This window comes from Gastrolobium bilobum, unplaced genomic scaffold, assembly GCF_033153095.1.
Source record: "Gastrolobium bilobum isolate Gb01-03AN ecotype WA unplaced genomic scaffold, APGP_CSIRO_Gbil_v1 utg548, whole genome shotgun sequence".
Taxonomy (NCBI): Eukaryota; Viridiplantae; Streptophyta; class Magnoliopsida; order Fabales; family Fabaceae; genus Gastrolobium; species Gastrolobium bilobum.
The window spans coordinates 183904-200855 of record NW_026896940.1 but is presented as its reverse complement, the minus strand read 5'-3'; the positions used below and the strand labels follow the sequence as shown (position 1 = coordinate 200855).

General features: G+C 30.9%; 1 protein-coding gene across 2 annotated transcripts; it reads left to right on the top strand.

Moving 5' to 3' along the window:
- Positions 1 to 8387: 8387 nt before the first annotated feature.
- On the top strand, positions 8388 to 16727 carry LOC133302875 (cation/H(+) antiporter 20-like). 2 transcript variants are annotated; one of them, XM_061502690.1, is made up of 5 exons: positions 8388 to 8608; positions 8849 to 9362; positions 10987 to 11492; positions 14394 to 15284; positions 16037 to 16727. In XM_061502690.1, exons 1-5 carry the CDS (start codon positions 8426 to 8428, stop codon positions 16421 to 16423), a joined length of 2481 nt encoding a protein of 826 aa, XP_061358674.1. In that variant the 5' UTR covers positions 8388 to 8425; the 3' UTR covers positions 16424 to 16727. The 2 variants fall into 2 exon arrangements, with proteins under 2 accessions (XP_061358674.1, XP_061358675.1); XM_061502691.1 differs by having other exon boundaries at positions 8392 to 8480.
- The last annotated feature ends 225 nt before the right edge of the window (positions 16728 to 16952 follow it).

The window sequence follows — 16952 nt, the reverse complement described above, 5'->3', positions numbered from 1 at the left end:
TTAATAAATTAATTTAAACATGAACAAACAAAATAAACAAGTAAAATAAAAATTTAGAACCGAATTATTTATGAAATAAATAAATGACGAATTGATTTATTAGAAGAAAATAATTAAAGTAACACTGAACGAAAAAATTTGAAGAAGATACTTTTTTTTTGTTTTTTTTTTATATTTTGTTTTAACTATAAAAAAAAGTTAGAAAACGTCGAAAACTGAATGATTAAAACAATAAATAAAGTATAAAAAATGAATTAAAAATTAAAGAAAATGACATTGAACATAATAATTTACGTAAATATATGGAAGTCTATCAGATCTATAGTCAACAAGAAAAAGCAAGATAAGAAATGCTATAGGTAAAAACAAAACAAAACAAAATTACTTTTAGTACTATTATAAAATATAAAATTATTAATGTAACATTATCTAGCTAATAACTTAAGTTTTTGAATTAAAATATTTTTTATATAGTATCAAAGTTTCGAAGTCACGTATTTAATTCTCATTGCTCTTATTTAATTAATAAATAATCAAGTCTTATGTAATTTTTTAACATATATAAACTAAATCTAACGCATTATCTATCGTTCAAGACTAATGACTCTTGGGAGAGAACATGTTAAAAATGTAAAATCAATATAATTTTATTTAACAACTTAAATTTTTTAGATTAAATTAATTCTTTACAAATATTATCCTCCTCAACCAATTCACTTGCAATTGTGTTTACCTATACATTTCAACTAAACCATCGAGACTTGTCAAGTAGGTAGAATAATTATTTTAATATTTAAATTGTTTCATGATTATAAAACCGCAAGTGCATTTAATGGATCATTGTATACCCTATCAAAGCACTGTAACCGAGAATTATTCACAAACACAAGGAAAAAAAGAACTCATCTAAAATTTACACGCTAGCATATTCATTGTATTGAGACAACATCCTCGGATTCGAGAACAACTTCGATATTCGATACGAATAAATTTTTGTTGTACGGTTAATAGAAATATTATATGTCAGTTAAATTTTTTTTTTTTGTTAAATATTTTTATTATCTCTATCATGTGTAATACTCTCATTGATAAAATGTACTAAATCTTGGTGCAACAGTAGCACAAAAAATTTATTCCTTTCATACAATTGTAGTAGGTAACTCTTTCATTGTGCAACTGACATTTGGATAAAAGAATATTTCTCTCTCCTATGTATACAAATATCACAGCCATTCATGAATTTCTATTGACTGATAGCACCAAAGAAACAAATGGTGGGACAATAGTATATTAGATATTTCTCTCGGATTCCAAGAGAATTTTTTGTGCAACAGATATAGGTATATTTATATTAAAAGGAAAAAAAAAATTGGGATTTAAAAAGAATTATATAAAAAATATATGGGTTAAAATAGAAAAAAAAATTCTTTTTAATAAAAATGGAGTACCAAATTTGGTCTTCCATAATACTGAAGAAATTTCCGGGATTCCAAAGGACAAATTTTGGGCGCTTAGTTATGTAGTAGGTTCATCCCTCCTAAAAAAAATAGAGATTTAGAGAGAAATAAAGGTAAAATGTTGGTTTAAATAGAATAAACAATTTTCCTTTTAGAAAATGGAAGTACCGAATTCAGTATATAGTACTTAAAAAATTCCGATTCCAAACCATTGATACTTATCTGCCTGATAGATCAGCTTAGCTTGGTACTTCAGTGAGTTTGGTTAAATATTGAGTACTGTCCAGCTTCGGTTGCTCCTTGATAAACTGGCTTTGAACTTATCCTGAACTTGTTACACCTAATCCGTGATTGAGCTTTAAATTTGAAATCCATTTCAGTTTATCTTAAGATCCTATTGTTGGAATAAAATTTGATCTTGGAGAACCTACTGATAGAACTTTCTATTCCATACTGAAATTGACAAGGACTACTTGTTGCACTGTTCTGCATTGTTTTGTTTTTCTGCTGTGATCAACATTTGACACTGCAGCAACATCAGAATCATATTGAAACACACTTACAGTAGTTGTATAATTGTTTTCTAGAGGGAGTGCTAAATAAGCTTGTACAAAATTTTGGTTCTGTCAATTATATTTAAGTTTACTCTATTCATGTCAACTTGCTGCTAGTTAGTGCTTTTGTTCTGGTAGTTTTAGTTTATACCTGCTCATGCAATAAGTCTGTCCTGAATTAAGCTAGTAAGTTTTAACAATCACCCGTCAATTTTTTTTTTTTCCTTTACCCGAGTAAATTAAATATTTTACCCGAGTACATTTCTTTTGGTTGATTGCATAAATTCCACTTCTGAAGTTGTGATATGTTCATCTTGTAAACACATGTAATTTGACTTGGGTTAATTGGTTTAAAGGACAAAATAGTTTGAATCAAAATAAAATGCGATCTCTCTTACTTACATATCATATAGACTTGTATTGGAGTATACCTAAGCATTGAATTTCAATAAAAATAAAATGCGAGTCTTATTTGAACAAAATCTAATAAGATAAAAGATTAATAGTCTTAGTTAAGTTCTTGCGTTCCTTGATTGATATATTTCTCTTTCTTTAGACCAACCAATGTTCAAGATCCACCTAAGGAAAAAGCTTTAGAGAGTACAATAACACCTATTTATTTTTCTGTTAAGACTATTTGGTGTGATGTATAAGACTTGATAGTACAAGCTTATATTATACATTCCGACATTTTTAGTTGTTTTGTGTGACTATCGTATAGTATAAATTTATATAACAAGATTCTTTTATACATCAAAATGATGTATAACTTAATCATGCCTAGGAGAATATGATTAGGCCTGATAAGAGATTGATGTATTAACCAATGCAATTCTCAAGAATTAATATATTATTTTAATATTAGTATATTAAAATAAAAAATAAATTTTCAATATATAATTTTTTGAAATATTGGAGATTTTTATTTTTATAAAAAATAATATATTTTTTGGACACACTGATCAACATTTTTATATAAAAGTTAATATCATCTGATATATTTGGAAGAATTATGTAAATTCATTATTAAAAGGTATTTTTGACAAAAATATTTATTTTTAATCTATCTAGTATTATACGGTGTATTACAAAACATTGGATGATATTATCTTATACAATATCATTTCAAACGCTGGATAGTATTAAAATTTAGTGAAGTCTTATACAATCATGTCTTATACTATCAGGCCTTATCCTATACTATGTACCAAACATGCCCTTAGCATCCCTATTAAGAAGTCACTTATCCAATAATATACATGTCACATGAAAAAAAATCATCATGCGTGATTTTCCTAGACAAAAAGATATATTTTATCAATGTATTACAATTTTTTAAAAAAAAATCAAAATATAGTTTGAAAATTATTTAATAAAGTAATATAGTTTGATCAAGTTTGATCATGCAGTAGAGGGAACCACTAAATTTATCAAAATAATATAATTTGATCAAATATAATGACATGAGTTTCATGGCTTTTTCACCCTTTTGCCCCTCATTAATTATTTAATAACTATTTTGCCCCTTATTCAGAACTATCTACCAATCTGTCCCTCTTTAATCGATTAAGCCAAAAATTTAATCGATTAAATGGTCAAAATATGCAGAAATCGTAGACTTGAAGATTTAGTCGATTAAATCTCTCTATTTAATCGATTAAATCTCCCATGCATAAGGTTGTTCTTCTGATAAAGAGGAAGATTTAATCGATTAAATCTTCATTTGAACATTTAATCGATTAAATCTTCAATTTAATAGATTAAAGAGGGACAGATTGGTAGATAGTTTACAATAAGGGGAAAAATGATTATTAAATAATTAATTAGGGGCAAAAGGGTGAAAAAGCCCGAGTTTCACCCATGGAATTAGAGTGGCATGTGTCATTTCAGTTGCGTTTGAATACGAAAGCAAATGCTTATTTTAATGGGAAATGCTTTTCTTATTTTACAGAGAAAACATTTGATTCCTGCAGAGACATCAAATTCCTTGACAACCTTTTAAAAAAAAAAAAGCAATGGCCCACTTTTTTTGTCTCGACAAGAACCAAATCTTTTCTCCCGTGAAATGAGAAAAGCATTGCCCACTTTTAAATTATGTTTAGTTGTTGGTTGTATAAGAAAACTTGTGCCAACGAGTGTGAATGTACTAGATTTTGGCTAAAATAGTCATGTTTATATAGAATACTTCAAGTCGGATATGACGTGTTAGCCTAACGAAGGCTAAATTATAAATTTAATCTCACTTATTTTTAAAATATTGGAAGGTTTGGCCTATCCTACAAGTCTTATTAAGCCTATGCTCAAGATCCACCTATGGAAAAAGTTTTAAAGAGTAGAATAACACTTATTTATTTTCTCTTAGCATCCGTATTAAAAAGTCACTTATCCAATAATATACATGTCACATGAAAAAAATTATCATGTGTGATATTTCTAGAGAAAAAGATATATTTTATCAATATATTACAATTTTTAAAAATAAAAATAAAAATATAGTTTGAAAATTTTTAATATTACTATCATGTAATATTAAAAATCCAACATAAACAATTGCAATTGATGCATCTGTAAACTTAGGCCATTGGTCAGTGGTGGAGCCACAGTGGGGCACTAACTAGTTTTCAAACATTTTAGAATTTGGCATGGATAGAGACTAAAATTTGGCAACTATGCAAAACAAATAAAAGGATGGCAAAGGCTAAAAAAATTTTGGGCCGGATGTTTGGCACGAGCTAACATTTTTTGCTGGCTTTGCGATTGCCATTGGTTGCAAATCGGACCTGTTATAAGTGACATCAAATTAAGATCATATCTAAAAACAAAATTTTCATAACCATCAAAAAATATAAGAGGTCAAATGCGACCGAAAAACACCAACGAGAAATATTTTGAGAAGGTAATATGTAGAAAAAATGAGAATTATTTTATTTGAAAATTAATAAGAACCTGTTTGGCACCTCTCTTTTTTAAGCTAAGTTTAAGCTAAAGTCAATGTTTTAAAACTCGGATCAGACCGACACTTCGACCCAGGTTTCAGCAACCTGGTGAGGGCACTGGTTCGAACTGGCCATTGGATCGATCATGTAGTTGAACCGATTTCAACTGGTTGAATCGACCGAGTCTCGATGACTCACGGGTCAAATGGAACCTGGCAAGTCAAGTTTTTTCCTATTGTTTTCTCCTTAAACCGGTATTTAAAAATTGGACAAAAATTCCACTTTTTGTCATGGCTGGAAATTGAACCCGGCCTATGAGAGTGAGTAGTGTTATCACTTACTACTAGGCTACCCTCAATTGTTGATCAAAATACACCTTATAATATATTTATTATGCAATTTAACATAAATTTAGGACTAAATATTTCATTTTTTATAGTAGTTGGGAATCGAACCCAACCTATATTAATGATTTGTGTTACCACTTACTACTAGACTACTCTCACTTCTTGGTAAAAATGTACCTTATAATATATTTTATATAATTTAATATAAATTTAATTAAATTACTTGAACTAGTGTCCCATCATCAGTTGAACCAATGACGCAATAACACAGTACCTTGATCAAGTCGATAATCGGACCGAGTTTTAAAACACTGGCTAAAGCTAAAAAAGAGCTTTAAAATTAAAGTTAGAAGCTGTTTGATAATTGTAAAAATTTTAGATTAAAAGTTACTTAAAAATAGTTCATTTTAAAAAAAGCACATATTTCAAAAAAAGCTGATACGATTTAAAAAAAAAAAACTTTTCCTATAAGCTTTTAACTTTTTTTCTTTATTATAAAAAAATTATTTTTATTATAAGAACTTTTATAAAAACCTATTTGACCTTACTTCTATTTATAAGGAGAAGAAAATGTAAAAAAAAAAAAGGGGCATTAAACAGGTCGTCCATAAGATTTTTATGCTATATTTGTTAAATAGGTTTTTTCTAATCACGGTTATGCTTTGTTTCATTATTTAGGCGAGGATCGACCTCACCTCATATAGGCACGTAATAGGCCTTACACCCCTAATTGACCAGACACATACATAGAGGTGCTAAAGTGGATGGAGTACTTTGAAGATGGGTTAGAAAACTCAGTCCGCGGAGTCAATAATATTTTACACTAAAAAAAATTCAGACCGAGCAAGCTTAAAAAACTCAGCTCGTTCCGTCTCATTTGGCGGGCCGGCAGGGTATGTCGAACCCGTTTTGCCACCTCTACATATACATATATGGAAAATATGTTTGTTCTTTTTTTTTTGGTAAACTAAATTTATAAATATTTGTCCTTTTAAATGACACAAGTTGTGTCATTTCACTCTCACAAAGAGGTGTGACCCATATCTTTTTTTTTTTTTTGTCCACTCTCTCCCTCGCATAATCTATTTCTTTCTCTCATTTAAAATAATACAATTTTACATCCATTAAAATCATATACACTTTTTCCTACATATATATGGAGAGATGCAAACATGTAATGTTGAAATAGCATTATCCTTGGCAGAAATTGAATATAATGATTCCGTTAAAAATAATTTAGTGCGCACTTTATGCATCTTACACTTAAGAAAGTATAAATAAATAAATCTTCCAATTCCAATTCATGTTATTTTATCCTTAACAAGTTGCTGTCAAGGTTGCACTGGATTATTCTCCACTCTCCACTAATTAGTGATGCTCACATTTCTCTGTGTGATGATTTGTCTGATTCTCCACCAATTTGATCGGTGCACACTTTTCCCTTGAGGTTGATATTAACCCAATGATACACCATAATTATGGGGAGAGGAGTTTAGAGTGGTGCTAAGGCCCCGTTTCCTCTTTCTTTATTCGCTTTATTTGGCTTGTCTTCTTTAATTTAACCAAATCTAAAGCTGACTATGTACATAATATCATAATATCCTAAATAATTACTATAATTATTAATTTTTAAATTTATTTATATGTTATTTTAAAATAAAAATTTATTTATTTGAATACAAATTAAATTTTCTATATAAGATAATAAATAAATTATTAAAAATTAATATTTTTACATCAATAATTATTAATTCAAATAGAATGGAGTTTGTTTTCCAATTCGAGTTCTAAAATTAGAAGGAATTCGGATCGGATTAAATCTACATTAATAAAAAAAAATTATAGTATAAATTTAACTCTTTTAAGGTTGGAGATGCATTTTAAAAAAGAAAGTGTAACCAAATAGTTGTAGTCCAGTTGACGCATGGGAGCTAAGCAGGTGGGGGTGAGAGCATGTGTTCCAATCTCTCTAGTACCACCTTTGGGAGGAGTTTAAAGCTTTAATTCTGGACCCGCCCCGAATCGGATTAATTGCGAAGCAATGAACCGATTGGAATATTTTCAAAAAAAAAAAAAAGTGTAAAATTTATTACCATAATTAAAAAATCGAAAAGGAAGATTTTAATATATTTATAATTATTTTAAAAAATTGTTATATGTGTGAATTTCAACACAATCTTAATCGTACATTTTTTTTAATTAATATGGTTATAACTCTGTACTTTTCTTTTTAAAGTACATATGCTCACTTTAGAAGAGTTAAATTGTTATAATTTAATTGTATAAATAAATAAAGAAAATGCAAATCAATGAGAGACAACTGAAATTGTCCTTAGCAAGCAAAACTAGGTCAACAATTTGTCAATTTAAACCATACTCGATCCACTATTGGTCGAATTGATACCACTAACTATTCGTACATGTCTGCATTATGCGCCCTATTTCTCGCACCAGCCTTCCAACCACTTAAGAATTTGATTCTATCCTTTGCTTTCTAAAAATGTCATATTGTTTTTTGTCTTTACTTTATTTTTAATTATGGGTAAATAATATCTTCGGTAAATGAAAATAAGTTATCTCCAATAAATTCAAAACTATGTCGTTTTGAGAAGAAAATTAAGATATTTTTATAATTTTAATATATTACAGGGTTATATTAATCTTTATAATTATAATTTTTTAATCTTATAATCCCAAAACGAAGTCGTTTTGAGCTCATTGTAGATAACTTTATCTCCAGTGACCGGAGAAATACTTTTCCCTTTAATTATTAGTAAAAAAATTAAAAACAGGTTCTATTAAAAAAAAAATTAAACATAGAAAATATTCTCTTAAGTAAGAAAAAAAGACCCCAATTCCCTTTGGGGTTAGTTCAAGTGGTATATGAGTTTAAATTCTTGTGAATGTAGAAAATTCTTTTTTCCAAAATTAACCCGTTTCTGGCTAAAACAGGCTTCCCAGGGAAGATAAGTGTGTTTTATTCAAAAAAATTAAAAATAAATAAATACCCTAATTCTCTCCACTCTTCCTCTATAAAATCCCTGTTCCTCTAACAGTTCATCACACACAAAGTTTTCAACATAGTCAATTCTGTTTTCATTCCCAAACAACAAACAACACTCTTTTTAACCATGACCACGCTCAATACGAGCAACATCAGAACATCTTCGGATGGAGCATGGCAAGGTGATAATCCTCTGAACCACGCTCTTCCCTTGTTAATCATTCAAACCATCCTTGTCATCCTCGTGAGCCGCACCCTCGCTTTCTTCCTCAAACCTCTTCGTCAACCCAAAGTTGTCGCCGAGATAATCGTAAGTTAAAATCATAGAAAAATGCTAAACGTTACAAATTAATAATAAATATAAAAAAACACATAATAATTGGCATATTTGTTATAATAGCTCTTATAAGGAGCATTTTTCTTCCGCTACCTAACAACATAGGTGAAAGCTGAAAAATATTATAAGATTGCTCTAAAATCATTAATTACCACTTTCATTCACTTTTGTTACACATTTTCTAACATCACATATGTTTAATTATTATGGCAGGGTGGAATTGTGCTAGGACCTTCTGTTATTGGTCGTAACAAAAGTTTCATGCACATAGTGTTCCCTTCATGGAGCACTCCCATACTGGAATCAGTAGCAAGCATTGGCCTCCTTTTCTATCTTTTTCTAGTGGGTCTCGAGCTCGACCTTCGAACCATTCGCCGGAGCGGCAAGCGAGCTTTCAACATCGCGGTGGCCGGAATATCCCTTCCGTTCCTCTTTGCCGTTGGAGTCACCTTCTTGCTCCCCAAAGTTATCCACTTTGAAAACCACAAGGTTGGTTTCCTTCAGCGCTTCATTTTCTTGGGTGTTTCTCTCTCCATCACTGCCTTCCCTGTGCTCGCGCGCATCTTAGCGGAGCTCAAGCTCTTGACAACACAAGTGGGAGAAACTGCCATGGCGGCTGCAGCCTTCAACGACGTGGCTGCATGGGTGTTGCTTGCCCTCGCGGTGGCTTTGACCGGTGGTGGACACAAAAACAGCGTTCTCACATCCATCTGGGTGCTTTTTTCAGGTTTGGCGTTTGTTATTAGAACTCGGCTTTGAGAACAGAGTTTAGTAATTAACTAATTAACTAAAAGCTTAAGTGATTATGTAAAGGTACAGCGATGACTACTGATCCGTGAGAATAGGAAATGTATGACCGGAGGTGATTAATTGTATCTTTGATCTGTACACTCGCAAGATTCATGAAAGAGATGCAAAGGGGTGGCAGATCATTGTGCACAATCATAACTAAGAAAGTAACCAACAGAAAATATATAGCTTTATTTATAAAAACGGTTACCGTAGGTGAAAAACTTTAGTAGGAGTGATATGAGAAGGGATCCTATCTCTTAGACTTATCAATATGTTATTTTATTGCTTTTAGAAGTCAAAGGGACCCGCAAGAAGGGTCCAGAACAACTACTAAGTTTGTGTTGGAATTTAAGTTTTATTAGAAGTGGCAAGGATTATATATAGGGTTATATCGCTTTTTCTACTAGATAATTTATTTACGTTGAATTCAAAATGATGTTATTTTGAGGTAGAAATCAAGGTATTTTTATAATTATAATTAATTTCAGGATTATAATAATCTTTTTCATTATAATTTTTTAATTTTTCAAACCAAAATGACTTCATTTTGAAAACAAATATAGATAGCTTATCTACATTTACGGTAGAAACATTAAAGCTTTATATATATATCACTTGAATACTATGTCACGAATTAACTCTAACAAAAGCAAGCATAACTTGTCACATGTCACAAATTAACTCTCTCAAAAGTGTAAATAGCTAGTTTGGTGAAGCCTATATATCTAACATAATCCTTGTTAAGATATATAATATAAATTATATATGTACCTTCATATAATAATTGAAGCTTTTGGGAATGTTTATTGCATTATATGGTATTGTAGCTTTTTATATCCAAGAGTTTAGAGTTTCATCTTTATTGTCCCTATTTTTTTAATAAAATGGACTCTTGATGTGATGGACCTATGTAATATTTATGTTTTGATCTTGAGTTGTCCGATGATGAAGAGAACCAGATATGTATTAATCTAAGGTGCTCTTAGTGACAATGGTATAGATTAAGGCCCTCGTAGAGCTTTCCACGAGGTGTGCAACAATGGTGAGGGAGGTGTTTAATGGCTACGATGTCTCTCCAAATTAACAAAGTAATAGCTCATAGAAATAATGAAACAGTTTGTATGTTTTTGTGAATGAGAACGGATATTTATAGGTGGGTTTGACATTTAATGTTTAGCCTAGTCTTGTTTGGGCAAAACGCATTGCAGCCATTATTAACGTACAATGGCTGAGTGTGCATGGGAAAAGGGGGAGATGATATCTGCCTCTTTCGGCCATGGAGTCTTTCGTGGGCCCTTATGTATGGGCTCGAATATTGGGTTTGGCTAGACGGAATAAATCCCTATAAAGGCTTTTGGTATGATGAGTTTTTGGATATATGTTGTTCATGCTTCAATTCTATAAGACTTGTGGGGCAAAGTAATATGTTAAAGATATAGATGTGGCGTTTGTTTCCTTCCACGCTGATGCTAATTTTAATTCGCAGTATCAAAACCAGGCTTATAATTTAATGAAGCCAATAATAATATTTGGAAATCATTTAACTCTCTTATTTTCAGGTGTAGCATTTGTTGCCTTCATGTTGTTCCTGATTCGACCCATGATGCACCGCATTGCTCGTCAATGTTCTCGTGAACACGATGTCCTAGACGAAACCTATATATGCTTAACCCTTGCAGGGGTAATGTTATCAGGGTTCGTGACAGACCTAATAGGGATACATTCAATTTTTGGGGCCTTCATTTTTGGGCTAACAATACCAAAAGGAGGTGAATTTGCAAACAGGGTAACAAGGAGAACAGAGGACTTTGTTTCAACTCTGTTGCTTCCCTTGTACTTTGCATCAAGTGGGTTGAAAACAGATGTTGCTAAGTTGCAGGGTGTGGTGGAATGGGAGCTTCTTTTGTTGGTTATATCAACAGCATGCGCAGGGAAGATTTTGGGAACGTTTGTGGTGGCAGTGATGTGTATGATACCAGTGAGAGAATCGTTAACACTTGGAGTGTTGATGAACACCAAAGGGTTGGTGGAGCTTATAGTTCTCAATATTGGCAAAGAAAAGAAGGTGAGTTTTGCTTCTCCTTTCATTTAAAACAGAGCAACATAGTAAGAATTTAATGTTATGAATTTTTCAGTAATTTATATTATTATTTAATGATTATTTGTTACATTATTTAATGAATTCAAAAGATTTTAATTGTTAATAATAATATGGTGTAAAAATTATACACCCAAAAGAGGTAATAATATTTGTTAGATTTATATATAAAATCATTAATGTTGTCTCGTTCAATAGCTTAAACTTTTGGGTTGAATTAATTTCTTACATAATATTAAAGACAGCGTTATTAAGTGGTCATGAGTTCGATCCTCACCGCTCATATTCAATTAATAAAATTAAAATATTATAGAATTTTTTAGCACAAATAAATTGAGATTAATATATTTCCATTCTTCAAACCCAATGAAGTTTTGTATAAAAGATGTTTCATTATTTTTTCTGATCCACATACATATGATATCCTCATTATTAAGAATAATATTACGGTACTTTGTTTTTCTAATGGATATACGAAAGATAGAAACTTTTCTTTAAAAAAATATGAATTTTTCTGTAAAATATACAAGTAAAAATGTATTTACTCTTGATTTAACTTGAAGTATATTATAATTTTAATTTACTACTTATTTTTACGCTTTACATACAAACTCATTTTTCCAGTACAAAACCTGTTTTGTTGCATTGACAATCATTTTCATCTTTACGACTAAAGTTTAATATTAATATATATGGATATATAGATGCTCCGAATTAAAGTGGTGAACTTATCAGCCAATTGCTGATATGATAGCAGTATATATTCACGACTTGTTCTTATTATGATGTTTCGTTATTCACTGTATTGCTTTTGAATGTGCTTCTGAAATTATTTCCGATCCTGGTATCATTTTCATTCTCTTTTTTTAAAAAAAAAAAAAAAAAACTTAGTTTTATATATATATATATATATATATATATATATATATATATGGAAGGATCCGTTTACAAACTTTTACAAATAACATTATATACTCTCGGACGTACATTACTAACCGAGTGTATTTCTGAGAGCACATAATGTAGTTTGTATATAAAAAGTTTATAAATATAACTCTCCCTTATACTTATATATATATATATATATATATATATATATATATATATATCAACTCTAATTACTTCTTTGATAGCAATTGAGGCGAGTCGACCAAGATATTCACACAATCTTCAACTCTTTGAGTCGATTATAAAATTAATCGTGAATTATGGCTTATTCACAATTAAAACTTCTCACCCCATCCACCCAAAAATATATTTGAAAAAAATCTCAGCTTCAGTTGCAAGGATGGCATGCATCATCGCAAACATATATGATTAGGTTCAATCACTAGTAATAAACAGACGCTCAGGGGTAATAAAACATTATACTTAATTAAGAATGAGGAAAGATAGATATATATGTAAAAGAACAATTTGACTTCTTTCCTGATATTCTGGAGTAAAAATAGAATCCCATCAATGGAACTAAAAGGAGATTTTCAAATTAATTTCCATGAAATCTAATCAGGGCCTCATTTTTTTTCTCTTTTTACATTATGCTAATGATTTTGGAATCTCGAATTGATTTGCATTCTCGTAAAGTAATGATCACTAAGATCTGCACTAATTACTTTTTATCATTTTCCTCTTTTTTTGGAATATTAACTTTAAACACTATTAGTTCAGTTTATTAGTTATAAGAAACGTTACAAGATTCGCATAGTTTTTGTAGAAGATAGATTCGCATAAAATTTGGGATATGACTATTGTGCACGCATGTATCGTTTTAAAAAATGATTGTCATTTCTATGGGTTTTGTTTTCTTTGCATCATGCTTTACTTTACAATTTATGGAATCTTGATTTCATTTAAAATCTCATAAAGTAATCAATAAGATCTACGCCAATTATCTTTTTCTCCTTTCCCCTGTTTTGGAATATTTATTTTATTTTAATTTTTGGAATATTCGTTGTAACAATTAGTTCAGTCTATTGATTCTAAGAAATGCTACATAATTTTGCATAAAGTTTTGGAATTGATGAATCCAAAAAGTTTTGGAATTGATTATTGTACACGTATTTATCAATTAAAAAAATGGATTGTCACTTTTAGGGATACCTCTTATTTTCAGACATAATAACATAAATCTCTTTCTTTATTTGTGCAAAAACAATAAAACTCTTTTTCTTTGATCAGTCTTGTTTAACTTTAAATGGTATATACATATTATTTACGTTAAAACTAATTATTTAAAAAATTTAAGTCAACAAAAAATAAATTCCCTTTATAGTTATAAAATATCAAACTCTTAATGTATATGTAGCCAAAAAAATTTGCTTAAGTTCACACATAAGCCTACTTAAATTAAAAACACTTCAATAATCTAAGTGTATTTAATTTAAGGATATATGTCTTTTATGTTACATAACATGTCTTTCATGTTATATGATATGTCTCGTGCACATTTAAAAAAGTGAATTAGAATCACTTTTTTTTTTCTTTTTTTTTCTTCTCTTTATAAATCTTTTCTTCTTCTTATAAATCTTACCCACTGTTTTGTGTGTTGCATGAGATACAACATGAGAAACATATTCCCTCTCAATTTATCCACTTCTTCAATTTTAACGTGTGAGTTCTTATCTTCGTAGGAGTACTAGCTAACTAATGAATTTCATTATGTATGAACCAACTATCTAAAACCATAACTGTTAAATAAAAGCTAATGAATTGTTTTTATATCTAACAATTCAGATTTCACCAAAATTCATTTATTATTGATCAACCATTTAGAAACAAGGAGTGTGAAAATTTCATGTCATTAATAACAGTATTTGTTTTCTCCCTTGTGTTTGTGTGAGATTTTGACTACACTACATTGCCAAGCAGGTTCTTAACGATGAGATGTTCACAATCCTGGTCTTAATGGCTATCTTCACCACCTTCATCACAACCCCAATGGTTTTAGCCATACACAAACCCTCTCGTTCAGTTAATTCCCTAACACGCCATGCTCTATTGCCAAGACCACCACCACTAACAGATTTACAAGAGAAACTTCGAATCCTTGCATGCATCCATGGACCTAGCAACGTGCCTTCACTAATCAACTTCATAGAATCACTTCGAGCTACAAAGGAGTCTCAACTCAAACTCTACGTGATGCAACTCAGTGAACTCACTGATAGCTCATCATCAATCTTAATGGTTCAAAGAAGCAGAAAGAACGGGTTTCCATTCTACAGGTTCCAAAGAGGAGCATTACGTGAACAAATTGCCACAGCATTTCAAGCTTTTGGTCAAGTAGGTCTAGTTAATGTACACCAATTAACATCAATCTCTTTGTTGTCTTCAATGCACGAGGACATATGCCATGTTGCTGAAAAGAAAGGTGTGGCAATGATAATATTGCCGTTTCACAAAAGGTGGAGAAGGGAAGATGAAGAGGCAAATAATATAGAAGACATAGGGAATGGATGGAGGGAAGTGAATCAGAGAGTGCTTCAACGTGCACATTGTTCTGTTGCATTGCTTGTGAATCGTGGGGTTGGTAGGTGTGAAGAACGAGGTGAGAGTAGTGGTGTTGATGGGAAGAGGGTGTGCATGATTTTCATTGGAGGACCAGATGATCGTAAGGTTTTGGAGTTGGGTAGTAGGATGGCTGAACATCCAGCAGTTAGGTTGGATCTTGTGAGATTCACTTCTTCAGGCAAGGAAGGTAAGGATAAGAGAGGCAACCATAAGTCATCAACATCAGACAACAATTGGGAAAAAGAGAAGGTATTTTCCCTTAAACTATATAATCTTGAACTTAATTGATTCAACCAACAAAGAATATTAGTTGATTTGTCTATGATGTTATTTAAGCCAGCCCAACATGACCTATTCAACCAGTTGAACCAAATCATTAATGTATTAGCCTTGATCAATGAATCGGCCATGCATGTGACCCGATCAAGAACCACTAAGCCACATCACTTTAGTTGTCATATTACTTCTAGACATATATTTATGTTATATCTTTACATAAATTGGATTCAATGGGTTCAACCAGTGACCAATAATTCATTGATCTAGTACTGTGACCAAGTCGATGACTAAGTTTAATAAAGCGCTTTACATATTTCCTTACTAAAATTAAAAATAAATGGGAATTGTATGACATTAACAATAAAGAAATAAATGGTTAGAGTAATTGCACTAAGGTGAGTTAAATTTTTCTTAATATTAGTGTGTTTTATCCATGTTAGGCGGTAGATTTTCACTACTTTTACGCACTTCCTTACTAGGAATGGAAATAACTGATATTCATGTGATAGTAACAATAAAGAAATAATAAAATTGATATAAATGTAACAATTAGATAAGTCATGTTTTTCAATTTTAGTGGGTGATGTATTGAGAATTCAAAACACTATATAGTACGAGGTTGCCCTTTTTTTAATTGCTTTAGCCAAAAACTAGAAACGACATACAAATGTCTATATGACCAAAAGACAAACCATTCTGACAAATTTAAATGTCATGAGCAGGAGTTGGATGAGGTTGCAGTAAACGACTTCAAAACAAAATGGCTTGGGACAGTGGAGTACATTGAAAAGGACACAAGAAACATAACAGAGGAGGTTTTAACAATTGGGAAGGCTAACGAGTACGAGCTAGTAATTGTTGGGAAGGGACAACAGCTTCTTGGGTCAACAACCATGGTAACAAACATAAATGATTCTCGTCACGAGTATGCTGAGCTGGGGCCCATTGGAGATCTCTTAACTTGTTCAGATCATGGCATTAAGAGTTCAGTGCTTGTTATACAAGACCATGATTTGATTAATTCAAATGAAACTAGTCTCGAAAAGACAGCAAGGGCCAAGAGTAATGTGATGAATGATGCTATCTCAGAAATTGAAACATCCGTATAAAATTATATCAAATATGTAGAAAGCAAAATAAACCCCCATCTCAGGTACTGTATTTTGATCCTTCATGAATCTATATAAAGAAGACCTTATGTTTGGAAATATGCAAGTCATGCAGGGTGGTCCAGACCCACATTCGGCCTAAACGCATCATCGAGTGCCTGTACATCTTTAAGGACTACAAGATGAGCTGAATAGAACATTGAACCTATGCTTCAAACATCAGATAGATTTAGTTTATATAGAATTTCAAGTTAGTTATCTTATAGATTATCTATTATATCCGTTTAATAGTTATCTTGTATTTATCTTATCTATCATTTGAATTTTCTCGCATTGTAGATAACTATTATAAATTGGAATAAAGTAGTAACGAAAAAGATATGAAGTATCACACCAACAATCTCTCCTCTTCGTCTCTTCTCTTTCTTCCCCCTATCCTTGTGATTTCTATTTTCATTTTTATTTTGAGATTTTTTCACTGGTTCATCAATTAATCAACTAATTCGGTCGAGTTGAGTAAAATCATAAA

What these genes read in the sequence shown, in the direction of transcription:
- LOC133302875 (XM_061502690.1), top strand. Translation starts at nt 8,426, where the DNA reads ATGACCACGCTCAATACGAGCAACATCAGAACATCTTCGGATGGAGCA. An exon ending in AAGTTGTCGCCGAGATAATC is followed by an intron (nt 8,609 to 8,848) that starts GTAAGTTAAAAT and finishes TTATTATGGCAG; the next exon opens with GGTGGAATTGTGCTAGGACC. An exon ending in ATATTGGCAAAGAAAAGAAG is followed by an intron (nt 11,493 to 14,393) that starts GTGAGTTTTGCT and finishes ATTGCCAAGCAG; the next exon opens with GTTCTTAACGATGAGATGTT.